Source organism: Engystomops pustulosus, chromosome 3 (genome assembly GCF_040894005.1).
Source record: "Engystomops pustulosus chromosome 3, aEngPut4.maternal, whole genome shotgun sequence".
In the NCBI taxonomy this organism is placed as follows: domain Eukaryota; kingdom Metazoa; phylum Chordata; class Amphibia; order Anura; family Leptodactylidae; genus Engystomops; species Engystomops pustulosus.
The window spans coordinates 83415886-83442346 of NC_092413.1; the positions used below are offsets into that span (position 1 = coordinate 83415886).

Genomic DNA, 26461 nt, shown 5'->3' on the forward strand with positions numbered 1-26461 from the left:
ATGGAAAATGATTGCAGATGTAAGTAAGCCTAAGGAGAGTAAAAGGTAATTGACAGGAAGACAAAGATGTTTGACAATGAAGTTGTATAAAGGTTACCAGAGAAATGGGAATAGCAAGTGGACCCCGGAGAAAATATATCTTTTTATAAAAAAATTTTCATTAAGAAATGGATATATTTCTGCATATGCCTGCTTTGTTTCACAAATAAATACATGAAAGGCAGCTCCCCGTGTTATGACTGAAAGGTGTTACCTAGAGCATATTACTATAATCTGGGTGTGCTTCACAATGCTTTCACTATAAAAGCTGCTTTCATGCTTTTATCATGCAGAACTGACCCAGTGTGTCACAAAGCAATGCATATTATTTAACCTGCAATACTCCAACCAAGAAACCTCTCAGGAGCAATCTTGTAAAAGTGAGTTTTTTTATTTACATCATTCTGAACATTTAGTACAGAATATTGATGATACTATTTTAATTTATTTTATTGTAAATCTTATTTATGACTAATGATATTATTTATTCCTTTAACTTTTTATATTCTTTTGAGACCAATAAATTTAGTTTTGATGTTATTATATATTTCTTTCTATTTTGCTCCAAAGGTTTACAGCAGACTATAAGAGTATCTTATAAGAGGATAAGTGGGCTGCAGCCAGCAGACATTAGAAAGAGTTGTGGTGGAGTGAGTCTTTAGTTAACTCCTTAATAAATATGTGTGTCAATCAGTGAGTTTTAATTTCTAAAGTTTGTTTTCATCTGAGACTAATGAAACCACAAAGCTGTTTGCCAACCAGAGACCTGTGTTAGGTTGTGTGATGACCATCAGAGACTTGTTATCATTCAAGCTATATTCCAATTCATATGATGACCAAATTTGTGTACCCAATTATGTTTGTGACCAATATACTTTGTGACCCAGTAGAGTTCAATTTACTTAGAAATTTGCCATGTCCAACTCTACTAACGTGCCAAGTGGGATTCCATGCAAGGTTCAATGGCAATGCACAAAACTAACTAATTTACTCTTTATGCCATTATATGATATGCAATGGAATTGAAATTGACCCACTATTTTCACTGATTAAGGACTTTTTCACACAATTTTATAAACAGCTGATGGCAATGTAAATATAATAATCATACATATATTTTTGAACTATTATATTATGCTCACTAGACTGAGCTAGTAAAGGGCTTCAGCAGGATCTATAGGGGTGGTCTAGATCATAAGTACACTCTATACACATGATAGTCTAGCAATATCTCTGACTTTACCTAGCACTATAGCTATGAATGTTGGTCAGCCTTATGTGTTTATATTCTGTCACTGTGTGACATGTAATATTACACATACATAATCTTTGATGTCAAAATGTAAAATAAGTTGCTTATGTAATTCAGTGAAAAAAAGCAATTAGTAGGCTTGGTGGCTACGCCAAAACAGCTTATTGTGCAGAGCTATAAAGCTTCTGAATACTTAGCTCAACTTAAATGACAGGTTTAAACTGTTTAATGAAATGTTTAATGAGACTTAATGGTGCCTAAAAGTGAATACTCATCAGATCCTCCATAGCTCTTAAGTCTATTGTAATTCTGGCGGTGTTAATACTTACACCATTGTCAAGTGACTAATTTGTTCCTCTGAGAATATTAAATTTTACAATTTAAATATTAGATTTCTCTTTCTAAATTAAAGTCTTCAATAAAGAAACTATAACAAAACAAGTTTTTTATGCTTCGAAAGGTGTAGAAATTGCATAAAAAGACCAGCTTAATTGATGGTTTCATCTTATGAGGATTTATGGCCACAAACTGCCATGAACCTGTTACCCAAGATGCTGATATAATAACAACAATGTCCTTTTATTTTCTAAGTGGCTCAGTAGTATGCATGTATAGATATTTGAAAAATGTTTACAAATTTACTTTAAATAGTCATAGAAGGGAAAAAACGACGTTAAACAAGATAGGAAGGGAAAAGCCAGCTTAACTCTTTTCAGCCTCTGTTACACCTTAGGTTTTTCACATGCAACGCTGAAAGTTCTTTTTCCGTGTAATTCTGAATCCTCCAGAATATAGAAGGACATCACCTTCCTAAAGAAGAGTTTAAAAGTGTGGGGCATAAATATGAATCACAGGTTTCCAACAAGCATCGGTCCTATCTACTCTTTCATTATTATTAGATTCATTAACTGGTAGACTAGTCACTTAACAGTACACAAACTTAAGAAGAACAACGCAAGAGAAAAAATATAGTATGTTTTATATTTATAGTAAAAAATATAGATATATGATGTCTGTGTAATTTTTGTTTTCAGTTTGTGCATGCCTTATGTGACAAAAAAGTATAAAATGTAATACAAATAATCTGAATAAAAAATCATATAAATAATGATATATGATAGAGTAAGGGAGAATAGAAGAGGAATGTGATGGGGTCACTCCCTTGGGGGCTAGAGTCGTATCCAAACCAAAAAGTACCCAGGGTCCAAGGTCCAGGGACTCTCTAGATCAAAACCAGGGTAACTACCATGCTAATTTAAATATATTATCACAAGTTAAAAAGGTATCAATGTAATGCAATATATTTGTATCTAATATCAGCCATGCTAATACCAATATTTGTATTTGTTGCGAAAAACTCAAATTAGTTGAAAAGACCACGGTAACTATAGGAAACACACCGATGACAAAAGAAGAGGGATGGCCATAACCAGTTAGAGGACCAAGCCGTGAACACAGGCAGGAGTAGGACCTACTCTATATTTTGCTGCCTGTGTAGTCAGCTCATACACATGGCCATTGAAACTGTAGACATGTGTTCAAGCCAATTAATATACATGTGGCCATGTGCTGGCCATTAAAACAGCTAGCGCATGCCCAAAATGACCGTTCATGTGCACATAGCCTTAATCAGAAAAAAAGAGCCTTAGCCTTATTTATAGGACATGAAAAAGAATGGGACATCATTTTATTAAATAAACTCAAATGAAACAATAGAAGGGTAAAATATAAAGTACATTTTATGCTTTTTCTGGCTATACAGTTTTATTCGTACATGTCAATGAAATTGTAAAGTAATCACATGCTACAAAGTGAATTCATCTGAAATTTGAGTAACTTTTAATGGTTCCTTTTAGCACTTACAAGGCCAACAATATATCAGAACCTGCAAAAAATAGAGGCTACAGAATGCAATGTTCAAATCTCAAAAACATTCTTGTTCTGTCCTTTGGAATCTTACTTCTTTATACTGCTTATATGGGACTTCAGACTCTGCAGGTAAAGTACCAGTTTTACTGAAATAAAAATCAAAGCTATGAAAGAAAACATGCAGCTGAATAACATGTTGTATAGGTACAAATTCATAAAATGTCATTTTTTTTACTTATTATGGCACAAACATTTACTTGAGTTATATTTTTCTACATATTGTGCATAGAAAAGTAATAAAAAAATGAATAAGGTCCTTTGATAGGGATTATCTATTGTAACTCCCACTAATAAATAACTGGTGCATTGTATGTTTTACTTAAAATCTTTTTCACAGAAAAATTAAAACCTAACCTTTAATGAGATATTCTTATTACCATTGTTGTGATCAACATTCACTAAATAACCACAACTGTATGTTACTGCTACTACAACCACAAAAAATTCCTTACAGCTATAGATTTGTATACAGATGATTGATGCATCAAAAGTCATAATCCAATGTAGAGTAAAAATAGAAATTTGCTGTGTTGTTGCCTAACAATTTTAAGTGCAATTTATTCCTTGTATCCCACATGTAGAACATAATTGGGCACATTTACTATGGGCTTTGCACCGCATTTCTGACAAACTTTGCACGTTATTTCAGATGAAAACTGCTTGGTTTTTGTATTTAAGAAGTGTCTGTGCCGCCATTGTGTCGCACACAACCGCTTTTGCGCTAGCCTCCCTGCAACACAAATTAGGGGGCGTTAGGACTGAGTTGCACCGAGCACCGTATTAACATGCAAATTGTGTTGCATGCCCTATGTTAAAGGTGCACCACAAAAAAGTTGGTGAACTCTGTCGGGCCAGTGCGGGGAAGCGCCAGATTCATGATTTCTAGTGCATGTTCTTAACGAAAGTGTCACACCCATTATACACGGAAAAAGCACTTTTAGTGAAGTTTCCGTCTCTCCAAGTAAATGTGCCCCAATAAATGATTGAGCCAAAATTTATGTTGTATTAACATGAATATAATAACAAGTGAAACAGTGTCCCAAAAGCTCTTGGTCGCACAGGGGATGAAAGGCCACTTGTTTAACCCCTTAAGGACGCAGGGTTTTTCCGCTCATTTCTCATTCTCCAACTTCAAAAATCCATAACTTTTTCATTTTTACGTGTACAGACCTGTGTGAGGGCTTATTTTGTCCGTAACAAATTTTACTTTCCCGTAATGTTATTTTTTTTAACATGCCGTGTACTGCGAAGCTGAAAAAAAAATTCCAAATGTAGAAATTTTTTTTTTAAAAATGCACGTTCTTGTGGGCTCAGTTTTTTCGACTTTGACTGTGCACTCAAAATAACACCTCAGCTTTATTCTTTGGTTTGGTTCGATCATGGTGATACCAAATTTATATAGGTTTTATTGTGTTTTAATACATTTTCAAAAATTAAACGAATGTGTACAAAAAAGAAAAAAAAATTTTTCCCATCTTCTGACGCTAATAACTTTTTCATACTTTGGTGCACGGAGATGTGCGAGGTGTCATTTTTTGCGAAATGAGCCGACGTTTTCATTACTACCATTCTGAGATCTGTGCGACATTTTGATAATTTTTTATTTCATTTTTTATGTGATGTAAAAAGGTGTAAAAGTCGCATTTCGGACATTTGGGCGCCATTTCCCGCCTCGGAGGTCACCGACGGCCGTTACCGTTTTTATATTTTGATAGATCGGGCATTTTGCGATGCGGCGATACTTAATATGTTTGTGATTTTTACTGTTTATTATGTTTTATATCAGTTCTAGGGAAAGGGGGGTGATTTGAATTTTTAATATTTTATTAATTTTTTTTATTTTTTAAACTTTTTTTTTACTTTTTTTCCACACTATATCTTATACCATCTAGGGTACATTAACCCTAGATGGTCAGATCGCTCCTACCATATACTGCAATACTTCTGTATTGCAATATATGGCATTTTTGCAGCACATTCATTACAATGAGCCACTGACCGCGGTTATTAGTGGTGGGGGTTTGCTGCAATATGCAGCCCATGAGCCCTCTTCATTAAGGGGTTAAGTACCTCCATGGCCATCAAATAAATATAGCCTGGGTATTGTAAGTGCAAACTTTAACAATGAATGATCTCTTTGCGTTCTTATCTCTTGGTCACTTATGGTTATGTAATTAACTAGGAGTTTCAGGGAAATGATTTGGAAGAGTACTAACCTACTTCTGTAAATATTGAATGCATTTTGGATCAATTACTTATTATGTTCCTTATGTAAAATATATTGAATAAATTACACTTAATGGAGTCTTTTTCTCAAAGTAGTGCCCAAACTACAACCAAAATCCACTTATTTACTGTGAAGTCCCAACATGGCATTTTAAGCAGTAACCTACTGCTACCTGTACTTCCACATATTTCAATTGCATCGTATTTGCCCCCTGAGGCCACCAATACAGTTGAACGAAGGAAGGCAAATTTAGACTATCATAGTAGCTTCTCTACAGGGTCTCTCTGTATAGGAAGAATGGTAGGTTCAGCAGGATGACTTCAAAGATAATGCAGTTCAGTTCACACCTTCTAATTTTAGCTGCAGTTCCAAACAGCCAATTAAGTGTTTCTTTAAAATAGCGCAGAGAGCAGCATCTCTTAAGCTGCCTAGGACAGCAGGAAGATTTGGTGGATTTGGTCCTGTTTGGTGAACTCCATCCTGGGGCGAAGACCTGAGTGCCCACAGAAATGGCTCTGAGAGCCACCTCTGGCATCTGTGCCATAGGTTCGCTACCACTGCTATAGAATATGAAATTAATAGAGTAGGGACAGAGCTCCCTAGTAGACAGCTCTGACTGTACTATTTTGGTGGTATGGCTGAACTGCTCTAAGTGAATAGGAGCTGCGCTTGAGGTTCAGCCATCCCGTCCAATATACAAGGGAGGGAGCAGTCTACTCTCTGCTCACTTCCTAAGGTATTGGTGTTCCAGCACTGAGGGGTGCAGGGGATCAGGGATGATTCCAGGTGTCATAGTCCCATTACTGAACTACTAATGGACTACCCTACAGTTAGCTCTTTAAAATTTAAAGTGTCCTTAAAACCCATTTTATTTTGTATTAAGAAATAATACAGAAATTGTCCTATATTTTGCATTAAGACCAAACAATAAGGTCTTTTTTTGTAAATGTATTATCTGTGGGCTAAACCCTTGAAAAGGCTTTATAAATAGGCAATAAAAATCCCTATGAAATATGATCCTGATTTTTCTCCAACTAAACGAAACAAAAGAATACAGTATAAGCCAAATGTGTTTCTATTTTGACTTGAAATATAATAAAAAGATTGCACTGGCTTGTTTGTATACTGCATACTGCATGCATACAGTTAGAAGCAGCTTGCTCATGGGTCTATTATACAAATAATAGGGGTTTTACGAATTAAAATTCATAAAAGTGTGGGGAACATGATGGTGCCATTATTTTACAATTGTTTCCTTACAATCATCTTTTTGACACAGAATGATGCATCCGTTGCTGAGGATTCATAACAGCCATGTATCATTTATGACTACGGCTAAATACCTATCATAAATCTTAATTCACAGACATAGCATCAACAGTATTAATTAAGACTGAGTGACATAATGTGGAGGATGCAACAACTGATACAATTTAGTCATTTAGAAAGTGTTACTTGAAAGTAAAAATAGTCTGTGTCACAGAGGTGTGTTGGGCTCATCCCTTCTAATTTTCACCAATTTCCTTCAAAGTAAAATAATGGATGACAAACTACTATGCATGTTATAATTACGGCATAAATGAACAAAACCATTTTTATGACTACATACTGTATTGATGAGTGAAATGCTGTTCGCTATGAAATATAAGCTATCTTTGCTCTTCTCATAGTAGTATCAACTATTTTAATTCATAAAGGAATATAGTTTTAATAATGTAATAATGGTAATGAGGCCAAGATTAATAAATAGTTTCTATGTTGTTGTGTTAAGAAACAAAAACTTTTTGGACACACAAAGTGCTATATGTTTTCTATTCACACAGGGATTATATTTTATGTATATTTGTAATGTAAATTCCTCTTAATTTTGTCAAATTAAACTGGACTTGCCTAAGTTTAAAGTGCTTGTACAATTGTCCAGCCATTCTTTATAAAGATTAAAAGAAATAAATAATCAGAGGCGTAACTAGGAGAGGCTCCCCAGATTTCTTATACACACACATTTATACACTCCTACACTCATTTATACACTAGCACAAATGCACACATATAAAGCATGTACACATCACATATACAGCATATAAACATCACATGTTATATGCATACTATGCAAATCCTCCATTCTTTTGTGCCAAGTCAGATGACAGGGCCCCTTGACACTGTATGTCCCATAGCAGCTGCTATGTCTGCTATGCCCCTGTAATTAATGCTGTGTGAACCACCACCTACCACTGTCTAAATGTACAGAATTCACAGAAATCTAGGTGCATGGATATGCAGTATAAACTATATAATGACATCAGGTGATGAGAGTTGACAAAGGGGAGGGGTAAACAATGGCAGTTGGTGTGACAGGTTGACAATATAGTTTAAGAATGCTTATTATAATTAGTGGTAAACTGAAGCCCAAGGATATTCTTTATGATCAAGCTGGCACTGTGAGAGTGTCAGTCCGATCTGCAGCAGGAGACCAGCTGTTAAACACATACTGTATATACTCGAGTATAAGCTGACCCGAGTATAAGCATGGGTATCAAATTTTACCACAAAAAACTGGGAATATGTATTGAATTGAGTATAAGCCTAGGGTGGGAAATGCAGCCGCTACTCAACAATACAATGTCCAGCAGAGTGCCTTCTCTCTCGACTTATAATTGAGTATACTTGAGAAAATCTTGGCTTATACTCGAGTATATACGGTACTGGTCCAAACTGCATCTGTCCTTCTCAGAGATCTCTCTGTGCAGTGCAGTTCCCTCTGTCACCCCCCTGGTCCCAGAAATGCGATTTTGATAGTCAGAGGTCTGAACTTCTGTGATTGTAATGTACGAAAGCCTATTAGGCCCAGTTCAAGATTGGGTCTAATAGGTAAACTGTAAAACTGAGAAATACAATACATTGCAGTACAGAAGTTCTGCAGTGTTTTGTATCAGTGATCAAGGTATCCCAAGGTCTCCTAAGTCTCTTAGTGGGACAGTAAAAAAAAAAGTTAAATCAATGTTTAGAAAAAAAAAAATAAAGATAATAAATAAGAGTATGGTGAAACATAAAGCTATAAATTTCCCTCAAAAAGGTGTATTTATTTGTTAAAGTAGTAAAATATTAAAGAACCAGTACATGTATGGTGTCTCCTTGATTGTTTTAACCTAAAGAACTATTTCTTTCTCGTTTTTTTATATGGTAGTATCAAACACATAAATATTTTAGCAGTTAATACATAGCAGTTTTGCATTATGCTATTTTACAATAAAAATGAAGCCATTCGAAAATACAACTCTTTCCACAAAAAATAAAGCCTCATTCCAATGTCAGATCAAAAAGAAAGTTATGTTTTCTGAATTTGAGCATGCAAAATTTTTAAAAAAGTGCTCTCACAGGTCTTGTAAATTGTTAAAGAGAGTAAAAGAGTATGGTTAGGGAATGTGAAAGGGTTGACTGAAGAAATGCATTTTAGGGCACCGTTGAAACAGGAGAAGTCACTTGGGCGTAAATAGGAGGCTCGGATTAAAGAAGAGTATAATCTTAGATTGCTGAAAAAGCGAAGAGCAAAGGTAGGGCAGTAGACTGAGATGAGGCATGGTGCAGCACTGTGCCGAGATTTGTGGATGGGTTACATTGTATTCAGATAACAATGTGGCATCTGTATTAAAAGGCGCTCCAGCTAGAGTTTTAATAATTTACATTTAGGCTTGGGTTTTGTTACTAATTGTATTTACTTTTTCTTCTATCACAGAGCAGTCTGAATAAAATAGAAGGACTTGGTGTTGCTTCATTAAGTGTAATGTATGTGTCTCTCAGTCTCTCTTCACTATTGCTACCTCCTCTACTGATCAAGAAAATCGGATGCAAGTGGACTATTGTAGCATCTATGATTTGCTTCATCTCCTACAGTCTCTGCAACTTCTACCCAAGCTGGTAAATATTCAAATACATATAAAAGGAGCGTTTTTTTTGTCCATTACTGAAAAGACATATATTCCAATATATAAAAAATATGATATAGTATTTTGACCTAATACAATAACTTTGTTATAAAACAAAAAGAACTGTTTACAGAACATATATGATTTTTTTCAGGCCTACACTTATTATATCCTCTGTACTTGTTGGACTAGGAGGCGGACCCTTGTGGGCAAGCAAGAGCACGTATATAACCATAACTGGAAACAAATATGCGGAAACCTGTGGCAAATTAGCAAAAGATGTTGTGAACCAGTATTTTGGGATATTCTTTTTAATTTGCCAAACATGCCGTGTTTGGGGAAATCTAATTTCCTCTTTGGTATTTAATTTAACACCAAATGCAGGTAAAAATACATGTTACTACAGCAGTATTAATTTTTCATTATAGCAGGCAAATGACATATTGGGGTTTATTTCTCAGTTTTTTTGTGACTTTCACTGATAAAAAGTCACACAGGGCTGTATTTGCCCATTCACTTTACTGTTGTAAACACAGAACCCCTACTAGTGCAACTCCATGCAAAGCCAGATTAATTACTTGCGACTTTTTTAAAAATTTGCATTAGAGGAGATTTGTCAATACAAGTAATTGCAATTACTTTTGCGCCTATGCCAACTCCATGCGCAAGGAGAGCAGCCACTGGTGGAGTAAGCAGGCACAGTGCGTTCCTGCACTGTGCCCATGTACTTTCTACAAATCGGCGAACATTCGGCCGCCTGATGGTTACGTCAAGAGGTCTCTTAATTGTGTTGCCTATATCATATCATATACACCTGTGCGCTGGTGTACAAAAAATTCCCACCATAGTCACTCCAGTTGGTGTATGTGCTGTGACCTTTAGAGCATTTTGCAACTTAAAAAAAAAAAAAAACAAGCAACAAGTAGAGCATAAAAACATTTATTAAGGGAACTTTAATGAACATGACCGACATAGAACTGTTCTAAGAAGCTGGTCTAATGATAAATAACCTCACATTTTCTTTTTATTTTCATATACTTAGTTATTTAATAAATATTAGCTTTTTTCTTTTATATTATTCTTTTTATATTTTCAATGACTCCATCCATGTCCATTACATTCCATGCAATATCCATATTTCTTCATTGCATAGGGACATCAGAAATATATCCTTGGATTTTATTAAGATTTTCTTTATGGACAGTTTTCTAGTATTGCTATAGTATTATTGACTTCAGAGGAGAGCAGTTCTTTCTATAATGGGTACAGGGAAGGACTTAAAATAGTTTTTTAATGAAGTCTCCTCTTAGATTGAAGTCTTAAAATAGAAAAAAGGGGTTAAAGTACATGGGAACCTTAATCTAGATATAAAAATATAAGAAAATGATGTGCTCATTTTATCAGAGGCTGCTGATTAAAGTATAAAACTTCTATTTGGTTTTCAGGTTTGGATGCACCAAATCAAACTATATGTGGAGCAGGTGACTGCCCTGCTGAGCTAACGCAGACTGGAAATAGCACATCTGGCCGACCATCTAATACTGTGATCTATATTCTTCTTGGGTCATATACTGGTATGTGGTTATCTAGCACTCATATAAATAATATACATTTTATTAAAATTACATTATATTATATAATATTCCATTTTATTAAAACTCAGTTTATTAACATAAAAGTAGAACCAGTTAAAGCAAAAAAAAAAGTGATATGTGAAGAACTGAAGAATGTGATACACATTGTGCAGTGATACATGAAATATGTTATCTCCATGATCGCACCGACCCAAAGAATAAAGTAGACATGTCATTTGGGGCGTACAGTGAAAGCTGTAAAATCCAAGCCCACAAGAAAATGGTGCAAATGCATTTTTTCACCAATTTTACTGCATTTGGAATATTTTTTTTCACTTCCCAGTACACGGCATGGTATATTCAATACCCTCACTATGAAGTGCAATCTGCTACCCAGAAAACAAGCCATCAGGCAGCTCTCTACATGAAAAAATAAAAAAGTTATAGATTTTGAAAGTGGGGAGTGAAAAATGGAAATGAAAAAAAAAGGCCAGGTAGTTAAGGGGTTAAATCACCCTCATCCACATAGCTCTGCACAATTCTCCACCTCCCTACCTCTCCTCTCTTATGATTTCAGTCTATCGCCCAACCCATGAGTTAGAGAAATAATCTAAGATCGCTGGCATATCAGAGGATCTGCCAGTGATCTTAGATTATTCTCTTTCTTAATTGCAAGCTATCACTCCTGTCTTCAGGACTTCTCCCAAGCTGCACTAATTCTCTAGAATGCCCAATCAGACTAATACCCAACTTCCAAAACTTCAAACATACTCTTAAAACTCATCTCTTTAGGAAAGCCTATCACATTTCCTTACTGCATGAAACTTCAACTTTCACTACTAACCCATCCTGTGCACTTCTCCTGTCTGTTATCCAGAAGACACCAAAAACCAACAGCTCCATTGACCTGTGACTCTGGATACAAAATGATGGCTGATGACTGGTTCAAGCAGCAGCATTTTTATCTATTAAATATTTTTTTATTACTTTATTTTATTTTATTCTTATTTTTTATTCTGTTCCATTATAAAGAATAGCTGGACCATGATACAATCTCTTACACCTCTTTCACCCTCATAGACTGTATAAGATGGCACAATATAAATACAGGTTATTAATGTAATTGTAAATATATGCAAATAGGTTTTCAAGGATGGGATAAGGAAACCAATGCCTCTTTTAGGTAACTCCCCTGACATGAAGCATGTTCTATAGCAGCGATGGTGAACCTATGGCATGCGTGCCACAGACGGCATGCAAAGCCTTTTCTGTAGGCACGCGCACTGTCGCTGATAAGCCTCTGCCTGCTGCCCGTGGAAATTTGTCTATGCGAGCAGCGGAACTACGCGCTGCTCCATAGACAGTACTGCAGAGCTTTCGCGCATACACAGCAACTCGGGAAGCACTGAAAGTATCAGTCGCTCCCAAAGAAACAAGAGAAGAGTTTCTGCACACGCGCAGTAATTATCCGGCCTGGGAGCGCTGACTGAATTGCCACTCCCATAGAAACCCATGCATGGTAATTGTATGCGGTTGGGTGAAGGCAGTTTTAAAGCTGCTCCCACATCATAGGATGGGGGTCAGTGGACCCCTATTAGTGACAGGGCATATTAATAAATATTTTATATATTTTAGTATGTGGCACTATGTATAATGCTGGTTGGCTGACAGCACAGGGTGAGAGTGCACTGCTGTTATAACACAGCCGGGGCACTGCAGGCATTGCCTCGCATACTGTGTCTGATAAGACATTGCTGTTATAACAGAGCTGAGATACAGCAAGCATTGCCTCTTGTACTGTGTCTGATAAAGCTCTAAGATATATCTATAACTGCACAGCAGTGACACAGGTGTGTGTGTATACCGTCCCCCAAACTTGGGATCGAGAATACACCTACTATTACATTTGTCATACATAGAGCTGACAAATCAGTGCTCTATGACAGTGATGGCGAACCTATTGGAGACTGAGTGCCCAAACTACTTCTCTCTAGGGTCTCTCTGTAGAGTAAGAATGGTGGGTCAAGCAGGAAGACCTCCAAAGATATTGCAGTTCTGTCAACACCTCACTTTACCCGCAGTTTCAAACAGCCAATGAAGTGTCGCCTTAAAATAGTGCTAAGAGCAGCTTCTCTTAAGTTGGCTGAGACTGCAGGAAGATTTAGTGGATTTTGTCCTGTTTGGAGAACTTTGCCGTGGGGTGATGGTCTGAGTGCCCACAGAAATGGCTCCGAGTGCCACCTCTGGCACCCGTGCCATAGGTTCGCCACCACTGCTCTACGAGATACAGGGGCTGCAGCTAACAGGATCTGCTTAGGCTCTACGGCTCTGGACAAACAAGTGTTTATAAACAATGGGCAGATAAATTACAGTGATATGCAACATTGTTTCACTCAAAGCTCACTATATAATAAAGGTCTCACTGTGCAGACACAGACACAGACAAACTAACAGAGTGTGTTAGAGACGCTAGGCAGAAATGTACATATCATGAGACATGAAACTATAAATATAAGGCTTTAATAAAACAAAATTAGAAGCTTACCCTCTAATGAATCCCTCAATTTAATGGAATAAATGCAGATCAAATCATAGGGGTCTCTTTGCTGCATGGTAGGGGACACTACCCCTGGAACTTTCCCTATTTTGTTTAGATTTTATTCTTATACCCATGACACAGATTTTAATCTTACTTAATAAAAGTTATATTTTACTGTCACTTCTCCCCTCTCTCTCCCTGTTTCCTTATAATCAAAATTGATCTAATATTGTTGGTGCACACCTGGCAGGAGAAAAGTAAAGACAACACAAAATAATCTAAATTCATATTCTTCTGACCCATCTTTTTGTTGGCTGACAGCACAGCCTCAGCCAATCAGATGCAGGTTTAATATGAGCTCCCCCCCCCTATTCTTTCACCTGAACAGTGCACAACTTTAGATGAGCAGGTGACAGTCAGGATTTTCTAATGTTAACTACAAAGTTCCCTATTTTTAACACATAAGTAATATTTCTGGGGAGATAATTTAAACCACTAAACTAGCAGTCTCCACATGTAGAATCTATAGGAAGCTTAATGACATGATGTGGGATTAAGTCCAAACCAGTACATCTATTCAGGAGGAACTGATTCACAACTGTAGACAGTGCTGTTGAACCTGGTTAGGTATCTTTAAGTCTCCACACGCCTACAAGGGGGGCTATTTTGGCAGTCTATTTAAGGAGAACTCTTACTACCCCAGTCAACAGCCTCTCACTTAGACAAACCAGCTCCCTAAGCTGAAGAGAACCAACCAGGTTGAAACAGTGCTGTCTATAGTTGGGAATTGTTCCTTCTGGAATAGATATACTGGTCTGGACTTAATCCTGCATCATGTCATTACGCCTCCTGAAGGTAATGCTTGATGTCAAGGGAGCTGCCTTACAAGTAGCTAAAAGAGGTGTGTTTTCCTTATCCCATACTGGAAAACATATTTGCATATTTTCCCAGAATCTTGAAATGTATACAAAATGCAATTTTGATTCACTGAATGACTTTTGTTCTCTTCTAAGGATGTGGAGTGTTAGCTGTCCTATTAATAATCATATTTTTGGATCAAATACAAGGAGACAGAGATGAAAAAGATATAAACTGTGGCTCAACGCTTCTAGCAGCATTTAAGCATCTTCGTGACAAGCGTCAGTGTCTTCTTATTCCACTTACTATGTTCAGTGGTTTTGAACAAGGCTTCATTGCCAGTGATTTTACTAAGGTATACATGCATTTTTTAATTATATTTATTTAATTTCATAAATAATGGCCCACATTTATTAAAAGTAGTGCAAACTGTTTGCCTGTGGAGTGTGCAAAGTACGCCGCATTAATCAAAAAAGGTACACCAGTTTCTTTATCTTGGCGCCTCCTGCACTGCTTGGGAGGTGTGCACCAACCGTTTCAGTCAAACATAAAAAAGTAACATGTTATCTATGCTATTTGGTGTATAAAACACAAACAAAGCTTAAAAATCAATTACAGAATCTATTGTTTTTGCACCCCTCCACAAAAATAGCTAATAAAGGTTAAACTTTGGTGTATTGCTCCACAAATATAGTGTGACTATAATCCTTGAGGGGTCTAGTTTTTAAAACCTACTATCTGTTTTTTTTTACCTACTATCTTAGGGGTTGAGCAACTGGGACATAGCAGCTGAAATCTGTTCCAGCAAAATCCACCACTAGGTGCTCCTTCCCTTCCGAACTGCATTGTGCACCCAAACAGCAGTTTGTGACCATGTGTGGGATGTAACTGCATTCTAGAGAAACTGGGTAACAAACTACGGGTTGCATTTTCTTCTTTAAACCCTTCTAAAGATAAAAATTTAGGGGCCAAAGCAGTTTAAAAAAAAAAAAAAAAGATTTTCACTTGCACAAACCAATGTCAATACTTTCTGTAAAACAACTGTTGTTGTAAAAAGCTCAATATCAATTCTCTGGATGGTGTAGTTTCCAAAGTAGGATCATTTATGGAGGGGGGTGTCACTGTTCTGGTGCCTCAGGTACGTTTCAATTGCGTAATGGCACACGAAAACAACATCATCAAAATCTGCCCTCTAAAAGTTCAATGTTGCTCCTTCTGTTCTGTGTTTCTCACTGTGGGCCCCTAAGGTAGTTTATACATGTGGGATACAACTCTGGATTAAGCTGCGCAACAATATCCAAGATTTGTTTTTATTATTTTATCCTGCATTAAGATGTACATTTTAGGACTAAATAATCATTTTGTCAAAATTTAAAAATTCCAAATAAAACCTCCATTTTGTTTTAATTGTTGTTATATGCTTATAGGGGAGCCGGGGCCAGAAGCTGCGGGTGTCGGCTATATGTTGTCTCTGATCGCGGGTGTTAGGGGCATTTAAAGTGAATCAGAACCCCCCCGCGGCGCTTACAGGGGGGGTCCGCTGTTCCGATCGCAGCCGCGGGACTGCCAGGGGGCTGCGCGATCCTCCTTCCGGGAGCCGGGTCCATGCCTTCTAACAGGACCCGGCTGTAACATACTGGGCATGCGCAGCAGGCTCAGTGTGTAATGTGAAGAAGAGCTTGAACAAGCGATCAGTGGATCGCTTGTTCAAGCTTACCTGTAAAAGTAAATAAAAAAAGTTAAAAACATTAAATAAAATCATTTTTTTATAAAAAGAATTAATTAAATAAAGTTAAAGTCCCCTAAACACACATATTCCCTATACACATGCAATAAAGTGAGAAAAACACAAAATCGCCAAAAAAACCCACATATTTGGTTTTGTCGCGTCCGTAACAATCTGTAAAATAACTCAAAAACATTATTGGACCTGCTCGGTGAACGCCGTAAAAACAAAACCTGAAAAACGAGCCAAAAATGTACATTTTTCATAAAATCTCTGCACAAAAATGTTCTAAAAAGTGATAAAAAAAAGTTATGTACGCCAAAATGGTACTACTGAAAAGAACAACTCAACATGTAAAAAAAATAAGCCCTAAACTAGCTCTGTCAACCAAAAAATATTAAAGTTATATCTCTGAAAAGATGGCGATGCAAAAACAAATGAGATTTCCTCTATATTAGTTTTTATCCAGTAAAATTGTAAAAATAAATGAAAAACTACATAAATCAGGTATCACCTTAATCGTAGTGATCTGTAGAATAAAGATAATGTAGTATTTTTAGTGTATGGTGTACGAACCCCAAAAAATACAAAAAGAAAGTAAACCAAAATGGACAATTTTCTTTTCACCCATACATTCAAGAGTTAATAAAATCTCATCAATAAGATAATGACCAACTAAAATGAAGTATTTGTAAAGTGCATCTCATGTCGCAAAAAATAAGCCCTTATATGTCAAAATTGCCCAAAAAATAAAGATTGTATAGCCAATAAAAAGTGACAATGCATAATCTGCTCTGAATGGCGCAGCTTCTCTTTGATGCCCTGGCGTGTGCCCATACAGCAGGTTACCACCACATATGGGGTATTGTTATATGCGGGAGAGATTTGTTATCAAATTTTGTGGAGTGTTTTGGTATTTTATCCACTGAAAATTTGTACATTTTTTGAAAAACACATTTAGCCAAAAAAATTTAACTTTCAACATTGCATCTGATTTTGTTTTAAGCCCTGTAAAACAATTAAAGGGTTAACAAACTTCATAAAAGTTGTTTAACGTACGTTGAGGGGTGTAGTTTCTATAATGGGGTAATTTATGGGGTTTTACTTTTATTTAAATCTCTCAAAGTGATTTGAAACCTGAGCAGGTCCCTCAATAGCAGGATTTTGCGTTTTTTATGAAAATGTGAAAAAATCGCACCTAACATTCAAAGGCCCATAACATCCTACAAAAATAAGAGTATGCATAAAAACCATATCCACATAAAGAAGACATTCGGTGAATGTTAGTTATTAAGTATTTTTGTGGTTATGACTATGTATGGAAAAAGTAGAACATTTTGAAGTTCGAAAATCAAGAATTTTTCCAAATTTTCACCAAATATCTGATTTTCTCATAAATAAATTCAAAACATACCACCAAAATTTTTCAACTAGCATGAAGTACAAAGTGTCACGAGAAAACAATTTTAAAATCACTTGGATATGTTAAAGCGTTCCGAAGTTATAACCACTTACAGTGACACAGGGCAGATTTGAAAAAAATGGGCCGTGTCAGGAAGGTGAAAAGTGGCTTCAGCGTTAAGGGGTTAACAAGCTTACCAAAGGCTGCTTTGAATAGTTTGGGGGGGGGGGTTGCAGTTTTAAAAATTTGTCCTCTAAAATTGAATCAATTGAGTTAAGGTTACTTAGCACCCAATATGGGCTGTTAGACTAACTGGATGATGAGCATAACATTTAGATATCAGAAAATTGCTAATTTAAAAAAAAAAATCAAAAGTTGTAACTTCAATTCAGATTTGAAAAATCGTGCTGTGTCCTAAAGGTGAAAATGAGCTGTTACCTTAAAGATCTCTCCTACTATTGATTGATGAAAATTTTGTCTAAAAGTTAGTGACTATTTAAAGGGGAAGAGTAAAGAGGAGGGAAGGGGAAGAGTAAGGAGCAGCTCATGGAGAAAGTGTAGATACAGCATTCTCAAGGTATGTTTGGTTCATAATGCATGAAATCAAATGGTAGATTTTCTTTAAACACAAGCGATGAGGCTGTGTACATACTTTCTCTGAAGGGGGACTGGCAGAGATAGAATAATATACACTCCCCGGCCACTTTATTAGGTACACCTGTCCAACTGCTCATTAACACTTAATTTCTAATCAGCCAATCACATGGCGGCAACTCAGTGCATTTAGGCATGTAGACATGGTCAAGACAATCTCCTGCAGTTCAAACCGAGCATCAGTATGGGGAAGAAAGGTGATTTGAGTGCCTTTGAACATGGCATGGTTGTTGGTGCCAGAAGGGCTGGTCTGAGTACTTCAGAAACTGCTGATCTACTGGGATTTTCACGCACAACCATCTCTAGGGTTTACAGAGAACGGTCCGAAAAAGAAAAAACATCTAGTGAGCGGAAATGCCTTGTTGATGCCAGAGGTCAGAGGAGAATGGGCAGACTGGTTCGAGCTGATAGAAAGGCAACAGTGACTCAAATCGCCACCCGTTACAACCAAGGTAGGCAGAAGAGCATCTCTGAACGCACAGTACGTTGAACTTTGAGGCAGATGGGGTACAGCAGCAGAAGACCACACCGGGTGCCACTCCTTTCAGCTAAGAACAGGAAACTGAGGCTACAATTTGCACAAGCTCATCGAAATTGGACAGTAGAAGATTGGAAAAACGTTGCCTGGTCTGATGAGTCTCGATTTCTGCTGCGACATTCTGATGGTAGGGTCAGAATTTGGCGTCAACAACATGAAAGCATGGATCCATTCTGCCTTGTATCAACGGTTCAGGCTGGTGGTGGTGGTGTCATGGTGTGGGGAATATTTTCTTGGCACTCTTTGGGCCCCTTGGTACCAATTGAGCATCGTTGCAACGCCACAGCCTACCTGAGTATTGTTGCTGACCATGTCCATCCCTTTATGACCACAATGTACCCAACATCTGATGGCTACTTTCAGCAGGATAATGCACCATGTCATAAAGCTGGAATCATCTCAGACTGGTTTCTTGAACATGACAATGAGTTCACTGTACTCAAATGGCCTCCACCGTCACCAGATCTCAATCCAATAGAGCATCTTTGGGATGTGGTGGAACGGGAGATTCGCATCATGGATGTGCAGCTGACAAATCTGCGGCAACTGTGTGATGCCATCATGTCAATATGGACCAAAATCTCTGAGGAATGTTTCCAGCACCTTGTTGAATCTATGCCACGAAGAATTGAGGCAGTTCTGAAGGCAAAAGGGGGTCCAACCCGTTACTGGTGTACCTAATAAAGTGGCCGGTGAGTGTATGTGCCCCTAAATGTTTTGTTCTCTTATATGTTTGTGTTTAAAATATTTTTTTTTCATTTTCAGTCTTATGTAACCTGCATTTTGGGATTGAAATATGTGGGCTTCGTAATTATTTGTTTTGGTGTTACAAATTCAATATGCGCAATTATATTTGGAAAGCTTGCTCAATATACCGGGAGAATTCCTTTGTTTTTGCTTGGTAAGTAATGTTTAACTACCAGATATTTCATGCTGTAAACCTTAGACAGAAAATAAAAAAAATCTCTTGTTAAGGCTTTTAAATTAATTTATTTTGCTGTTTGAGTGCTGCATGATTCTGATTTTCCTCAGAATTATGAAAAAGACTCCCAATGAACCCTGCCCCTGGAGGTGGGGATCAATATATAGGGAAAAGGGAGTGGCTGTTCAGCCTGTACATAGGTTGGCCCGTCTGTAGCTGTTTCGGGAGTACATGTGAGAACGGGAGGCTGTACCAAGGTATGCATAGAGCTTGAGTTCTCGCAAGCTGGCATTTGCTGCAGTCCAGTGAAAAATACTAGATATTTCAAACCAAAAGAAGGAGCTGTAGCAGTTTGGTCAAATGCACTACAAAACAATGTGTCTTTGCCTTTTGTCAGCAGTGATTGTTATGTTGTGAGCGAACAGAATTTGCACATGGGTATTTTACATAGATATAAAAATGTTTTAATTTTTTATATTTATTACTTCATGTAGTGCTATATATTCACACCATAACTTGTAGTATCTATTACTCTCTTTGTTATGGAAGAGATTAAAGGGGTTTTGAAAATCAGGTGGGCTAAGGTAAGTTTTAAAAACAGAAAGCCCTACTCGCCTCATCCGTCTTCCGGTTTACCTCCGTCTTGCTGGTCTGTGCCCATTTGTTTATAGGGGCATGGAAGCTCAGCTAAGTTCGGCCACGGCCACTCATCCTCATATATCAACGCATGATACAGTCATACTATAAATACCGGTAAATGTAAATATAAATTCCGGTAAATGTAGAACATTGCCCCAACTAAGTTGTGTTCATTGAGGTTACCAGACTAAGTGAGATGTTCAATCTACATCTGGTAAGGTGGGATCTTATTGCTTGGAGACACATCCTCCAATCAAATGTTGCAACTACATGTGGGGAGGGACACATGAAAAAAGATACCTTCCTAATCAAATAAGAGATTAGCACCAGGATTTATCCTGTGATGAAAACCGTGTCTAGCACTAGAAGTGTTTTCTTCCGTGTCGGGCTCTATATCTTGTCATGTTAGCATGATACCTAGCACTTTTCAGGCAAAGATCATTAAAGGGGTATTCCAGGAATATGAACGTCTGATACAAAAACCCATAATGCTATAAATAAATGAATGTAACAAAACTTAATGTCATTAGTCACAAAATGGACCTTAAATAGTTTGATTTTATGATTCACAAAATGTTATGGCCTCTCTAAAGTCATGACCAAGATGGCTGCCACTGGGAACTACAAGTCCCAAGGTCCTTTATTTCTCAGTAACTCCTCCTCCCTCTTATGCTCTGCTCCCAGTGATGATCTAACAGGTTTTCTTGCTCTGTTACCATAGTAATGATGTGTAACTGCCATCACCAAAACACTGGCCATACTGGGTGCACTGCAACCAACCGACTACAGCCAAACCTAGTGGTGATCACATGACCTGCCCAGGCAGGTGCAGGACATGTGACCAGCGGCCATCTTCTGTCCTGTGTATGCTCTGCAACGGACCGCACAGAGGAAATTAACGGACTGATTAAAGGGCCGGTAGTATTTTAATTCTTCATTACAGTCTATGTCACCAGCATTTTTCTGCTAACGGGAGCAAAATTTTAAATAACAACTAATTACATATTTTACTGACTTATTTGTATATGAATTATGCTGATTCCTGGAATATCCCTTTAAAACAAAGTCCGTTTTACTTTCTAGTTATCTGTTTTTTTGGTATTATACTCATTGTACCACAAATTTGTAAGTTTATACTGTACAAATACTGTATATTCTGGTTGTTTTAAGAAAATAGAAGGTCTACCCCCCCCCCCCCCCACAAATAAAAGGTACACATTTGGGGTCATTTATGTCTAGTCAGGACATTTTTGAGTGTCTTTTTTCCATGTTTTGGACTTGTTTGTCTTGGAGGGTGAAAAAAAAGTTACAAAAATGTCTGAAAGTCTTGTGCTACATTCACCATCCTATTGCCTATGTCTGCTTGGGACTGGAGTTTTTTGCAGAAAAAAATTGTAACTTGAATTTTTTTCATATGTCCACATCTGTATTTTAAATATGTATTAGGTGCAACACAGAAAAAAGGTAGAAGTGAACTCAGCTGAGCTGATGAAAGAGTTGTGATTTTTTTTTCTGCAAATATAAAAATGTACCAAAAAAGGGTAAAAATATAAGACAAAAATGACCCCCCCCCCCCAAATATCTATTAACTATTGTTAAAGAGATCCTATCTTCAAGACTGTATAGTGTGTGCCCATGGCAGGCTTAATATGGATTAGAGCTATACTGCCTGTGTGTTTTTTTCGTATGATAATAGCAAATGGTTATTAATTTTTAAAGCCAGAGACCAGCAAATGCGACTTTTTCATAGCCTCCATGGCAGAAAACCACGGCCTACAAGTCATGATAACTTCCCCAACCTAACATAGATAATTTGGTTTAGGTGCTTTTACCTTTGATACATTATATCCATATCCATTATATCTTTTCTTTTCTCTTACTTATAGGGGCGGCTATTAATATTGGTTGCATTATTGGCTTCTTAATATGGAAACCAGCAACTGGCAACTTTGCGGTGTTTTTTGTAATGTCTGGTCTGTGGGGGATCTCAGATGCAGTATGGCAAACCCTACTAAGCTGTAAGTAATAGTTTGCCTGGGCAACTGTTAAACATATTTATTGTGGTGATTTTGATACTTTTATGTATACCATATTTTACCATTTATCTTTTGGTTTAGCATTGAGCCATGCAGGGCAAATGGTTCTTTGGTATTTAAACACATCCTAACCACATGGTCTATAAAAATGTATTCTGTGGATTTTTGATGCAGATTACAATCTTTTCAGGCATTTTTGTGATGGACAATGCTCCAGTGGAGAATACTGAGGAATGTCCTTTCAAGTGTCCCAGGCCAGAAATATCAAACATCTTGATATATCTGTTGTGGCGGAAGATTGATAAATATTCATAATAATGTACACTATATCACAATTTGTGACAACCGCTTAGGCATTACCCTTATTGTCTTGCCTTTATAAATAATTATTTGCATTTACTTTATTCCTTTAGAATACAAAAACTTAAAACCTTTTGATGGCACAGAAGTTCAAATTTGTAATTTTTCTTTAAGTTAAAAATAAGTAAAACAATGGGGCAGATTTACTTACCCGGCCCATTCGCGATCCAGCGGCGCCTTCTCTGCACAGGATTCGGGTCCGGCTGGGATTTAAGAAGGTAGTTCCTCCGCCGTCCACCAGGTGGCGCTGCTGCGCCGAAAATAATCTTAACGCCCCGGAATGCACCATCCCATAGCAAGTGAAGGTGAGCGCTTCCCAAGCGACACATTGCGGTTTTTAAATGCGGCGGTTTTTCCGAATACGTCGGGTTTTCGTTCGGCCACGCCCCCCGATTTCTGTCGCGCGCATGCCGGCCCCGATGCGCCACAATCCGATCGCGTGCGCCAAAAACCCGGGGCAATTCATGTACAAGCGGCGCAAATCGGAAATATTCGGGTAACACGTCGGGAAAACGCGAATCGGGCCGTTAGTAAATGACCCCCAATGGGTTGTGTACTTGTATTATTTGACTGTATTTTGGCTTCACATAAGGCTCCATAATAGTGAAGGAGGGAAAATTGCTGTTTAACATGTACCTTTTTGCTCACTTTAGATTTGTTTTGACTATTCTCGTGATTCTGATTGTTTGCCTTATTTTGCAGCATTATATGGAGTATTGTTTGAAAAGAATAAAGAAGCAGCCTTTGCCAATTTCTCCCTTTGGGAGTCCCTTGGATTTGCCATTGCATTTGGATACAGCTCATTTTTATGTGTATACATTAAACTCTACATATTGATGTGTGTTATTGTGGTAGGAATTTTGCTATATGGAGCTGTGGAATATATTGAATACCGGAATACATTGTGTGAAGAAGGACCTAAGGATTAACATGGCATTTGGCAAAGACTATGGAGTCATACTCAAAACACTTGTAATACTTGATTTATTTGTACATAATGTTTACATCCTTTCAACCAAGTATTACATTAATTATCTTTTTTTTCTATGTCATTATATTGCTTGTGTAATTATGAAAGCACAAAAGCTTTATATGGTCTTTATATGCCACAAAAGCATATAGTTTACCATTGTTATAGTTCCTATAACTGTCCATAATATCTGAGGAAAGCAAAAACGATGAAGGAGGGAACCTGTCATCAGCAATTGACTGAATAAACCATTACCAGTATGTAGGCAAGCAGCGTAACACCTTCTAGTTTTTGTTTCTTTTTTGGAACCAGCCTAGTGGCATCATCCAAAAAAATCATCTTTGAAGTGAGCTCTAAATTAGTTGTATAAAGTCAAGGAGGTGGAGAGTCTAACACTGCAATCATGGTTTGCTGCCTCCTCTTCTCTGATTGAAATGATGCATCTGACTGCAGGAGATCTGGTTAGTGATGTCTCTGGATGCAGGGCCATCAATTACAGTAAAAGGGACTTTCTGAGGAAGAGATATTTTAATGTTAGTGTTAAACGCTCTGCCTCCTTGACTTTACACAACCAACTTTCATTTCACTTTAAAGTAGATTTTCTGGATACTGCCACCACGCTGGGTCATGAAAGAAACATTATCTAGAAGGTGTCCAGCTACATGACACCATACTGGTAATAGTTTATTAGGTCAATTTCTGCTGACAGGTTCCCCTTCACAAAGTGTCCAATAGACCAGTGCAGAGTTAGACTACACAGATTTATTCTACCAGATAAATTATGACGGGTGATGTATCAGGAGTAGTTTAGAACTTTAAAGTCTACATTAGACCAGCTATTAATTGGTCTATTTAACCCTTTAATGACCACCACATTGTTTTTAATGGTATGGTTTCTGAAGCGCTGCCTGTCTATGACGGCATGTCAGAACAAGATTGCAGGGAATTACATCCTGCAAGGGCCGAAGTCAGGCTGGGACATCACAGCCCAGACCCAGACTAACACCCGGGATTGAAAAAACTCTGATCCCAGGTGTTTTACCCCTTACATGGCGTCTAAGTGTATCCCCCATGGATCTGACCCTCCCAGTGAGATTAATGGGGAATCCGATCTATAATGTTGGAGCCCCGGAGTCCGTCTCCAGGGTTCTCCGCCTTGTTCTCTTGACGAAGGGTTCTGTCTCCAGGCAGGACCCCACTGTAACTAACTGAGCATGCTCAGTTACTTACATTACTCTGTAATACTAGTGTATTGCAGTGTTAGGGCTTGAACAAGCAAACGGACAAACGGTTGTTCAAGCCCAAGTGTGGAATAAGTTAAAGTATATAAAACACAAAAAATATTTGGTATCACTACATCCGTATCAATCTGAACACTAAGAATAAATAATTTCGCATAAATGTAGAAACAAGATAGCTTCCTTGGATAAGACCACCCCACACTCTGAGAGCGGTGGCCAGACATGCGCTATTGAGCCCTGCCTGACCACCAGGATTCAGCAATCATTACCACAGGACGGCTGTAGAACATGCAGTAACTCCTGCAGTAACTTTTTGTTTCTCTGTGCAAGGACACAGTCTTGTTTATAAGGGACCATATGATTACATTTATGTAATTTTTTTTAATAACATCTAATTGCAGAAATGTTTATATATGGCAGATCAATTAAATTGACTGTGAATGCCCAGGCGAGAATACCCCTTTAAGGATTGAATTTTCTGGAGTACAGATTAAGTTTTCACCCCCCTTTCCCAAGGCATTTCAGCCGCAAATTACAACAGAATTCTGGATATGACACATTGTTAAATCTCCACCAATATTTTTCTATGTATTTTTGCTGTTTCTATAACAACTGAAGCTTTATATTGTACCTCCAACAATTTAGGTATTTATTTATTTATTTAGATTCCTATTTTACCACATAGGCGAACTTAAGCTACTAGGGATCTATTGGACAACATGTATCATTGTATTTTTTTATTAGAACGTAAAACTACTGTTAGATACTCACTGCTCTTCAACAATTGGCTTTAGAGTTGATTAATACCATTTCACATCTTAGATGATCTTTCTTATTGTTCTAGTAGTTTTTTTTAATTGTACAATATCTTACTATAATGCACTTTGTGCCCGCAAATGGATATTGATATCCATGTGTTTTAATGCTGAATAATAAAGCTACATTAATAGCATATACTACATGCAATGTAAATGGTGACAATTAAAAGTTTTATGTCTGAGAATTGTATAAATATTGTTGCCAATTGTTAGAAAGCAGAATAGAATTACATTTTTTTTGCTAAGACTCTGAAATCATCTGTCTATTATTTGATGCTGTCTGGCTATTGAGCATAAACAGAAGACTTTTAATGTAAGTACTTATTCTTCCTGCTAAATCTATTTTTGGGCTCAAAACAACTGTAGGAAAATTTGCACCAAAAAGCAGGGTGATTTCTCAAAAGTTATCATGGCAACCAATCAGAGCTCATCTTTCATTATATAAACTGCTGTAAGAAAATTAAATTTTGCTTTCAGAAACTTCTGATAAATCTCCATTGATGTTTTTACTGCATATAGTACATAGCTTTAGTCCATACAGTAAGACTAACTTTTTTTGTAGACCATCGATTTGTGACAATGTGCAATAGGCAACTGCAAAATCTTCTGCTGTTTTAATCAGTCAACAATAAAACAAAAACATATAATTGTGACAATATTTATTTCCACACTTGTAATGTAATATTTATTGTTTTAAACCATCCTCTAAGCAAATACCTAGAGTCCTGACATTATCTTCAGTGCTACATGTATAAGATAATAAGTTGAAAGTTTTGCTTAAAGATTTATCTAGATCTATGAGATATTTGTATTC

The 26461-nt window shown here is 37.2% G+C and overlaps 1 protein-coding gene across 1 annotated transcript; it reads left to right on the forward strand.

Annotated features, from left to right (window-relative positions):
* Positions 1–316: 316 nt before the first annotated feature.
* LOC140121557 (protein unc-93 homolog A-like) lies at positions 317–26384 on the forward strand. The gene is made up of 9 exons (XM_072141274.1): positions 317–419; positions 3148–3289; positions 9181–9362; positions 9525–9754; positions 10816–10944; positions 14497–14696; positions 19427–19562; positions 22109–22240; positions 23321–26384. Exons 2-9 carry the CDS (start codon positions 3200–3202, stop codon positions 23545–23547), a joined length of 1326 nt encoding a protein of 441 aa, XP_071997375.1. The 5' UTR covers positions 317–419; positions 3148–3199; the 3' UTR covers positions 23548–26384.
* Positions 26385–26461: the final 77 nt, after the last annotated feature.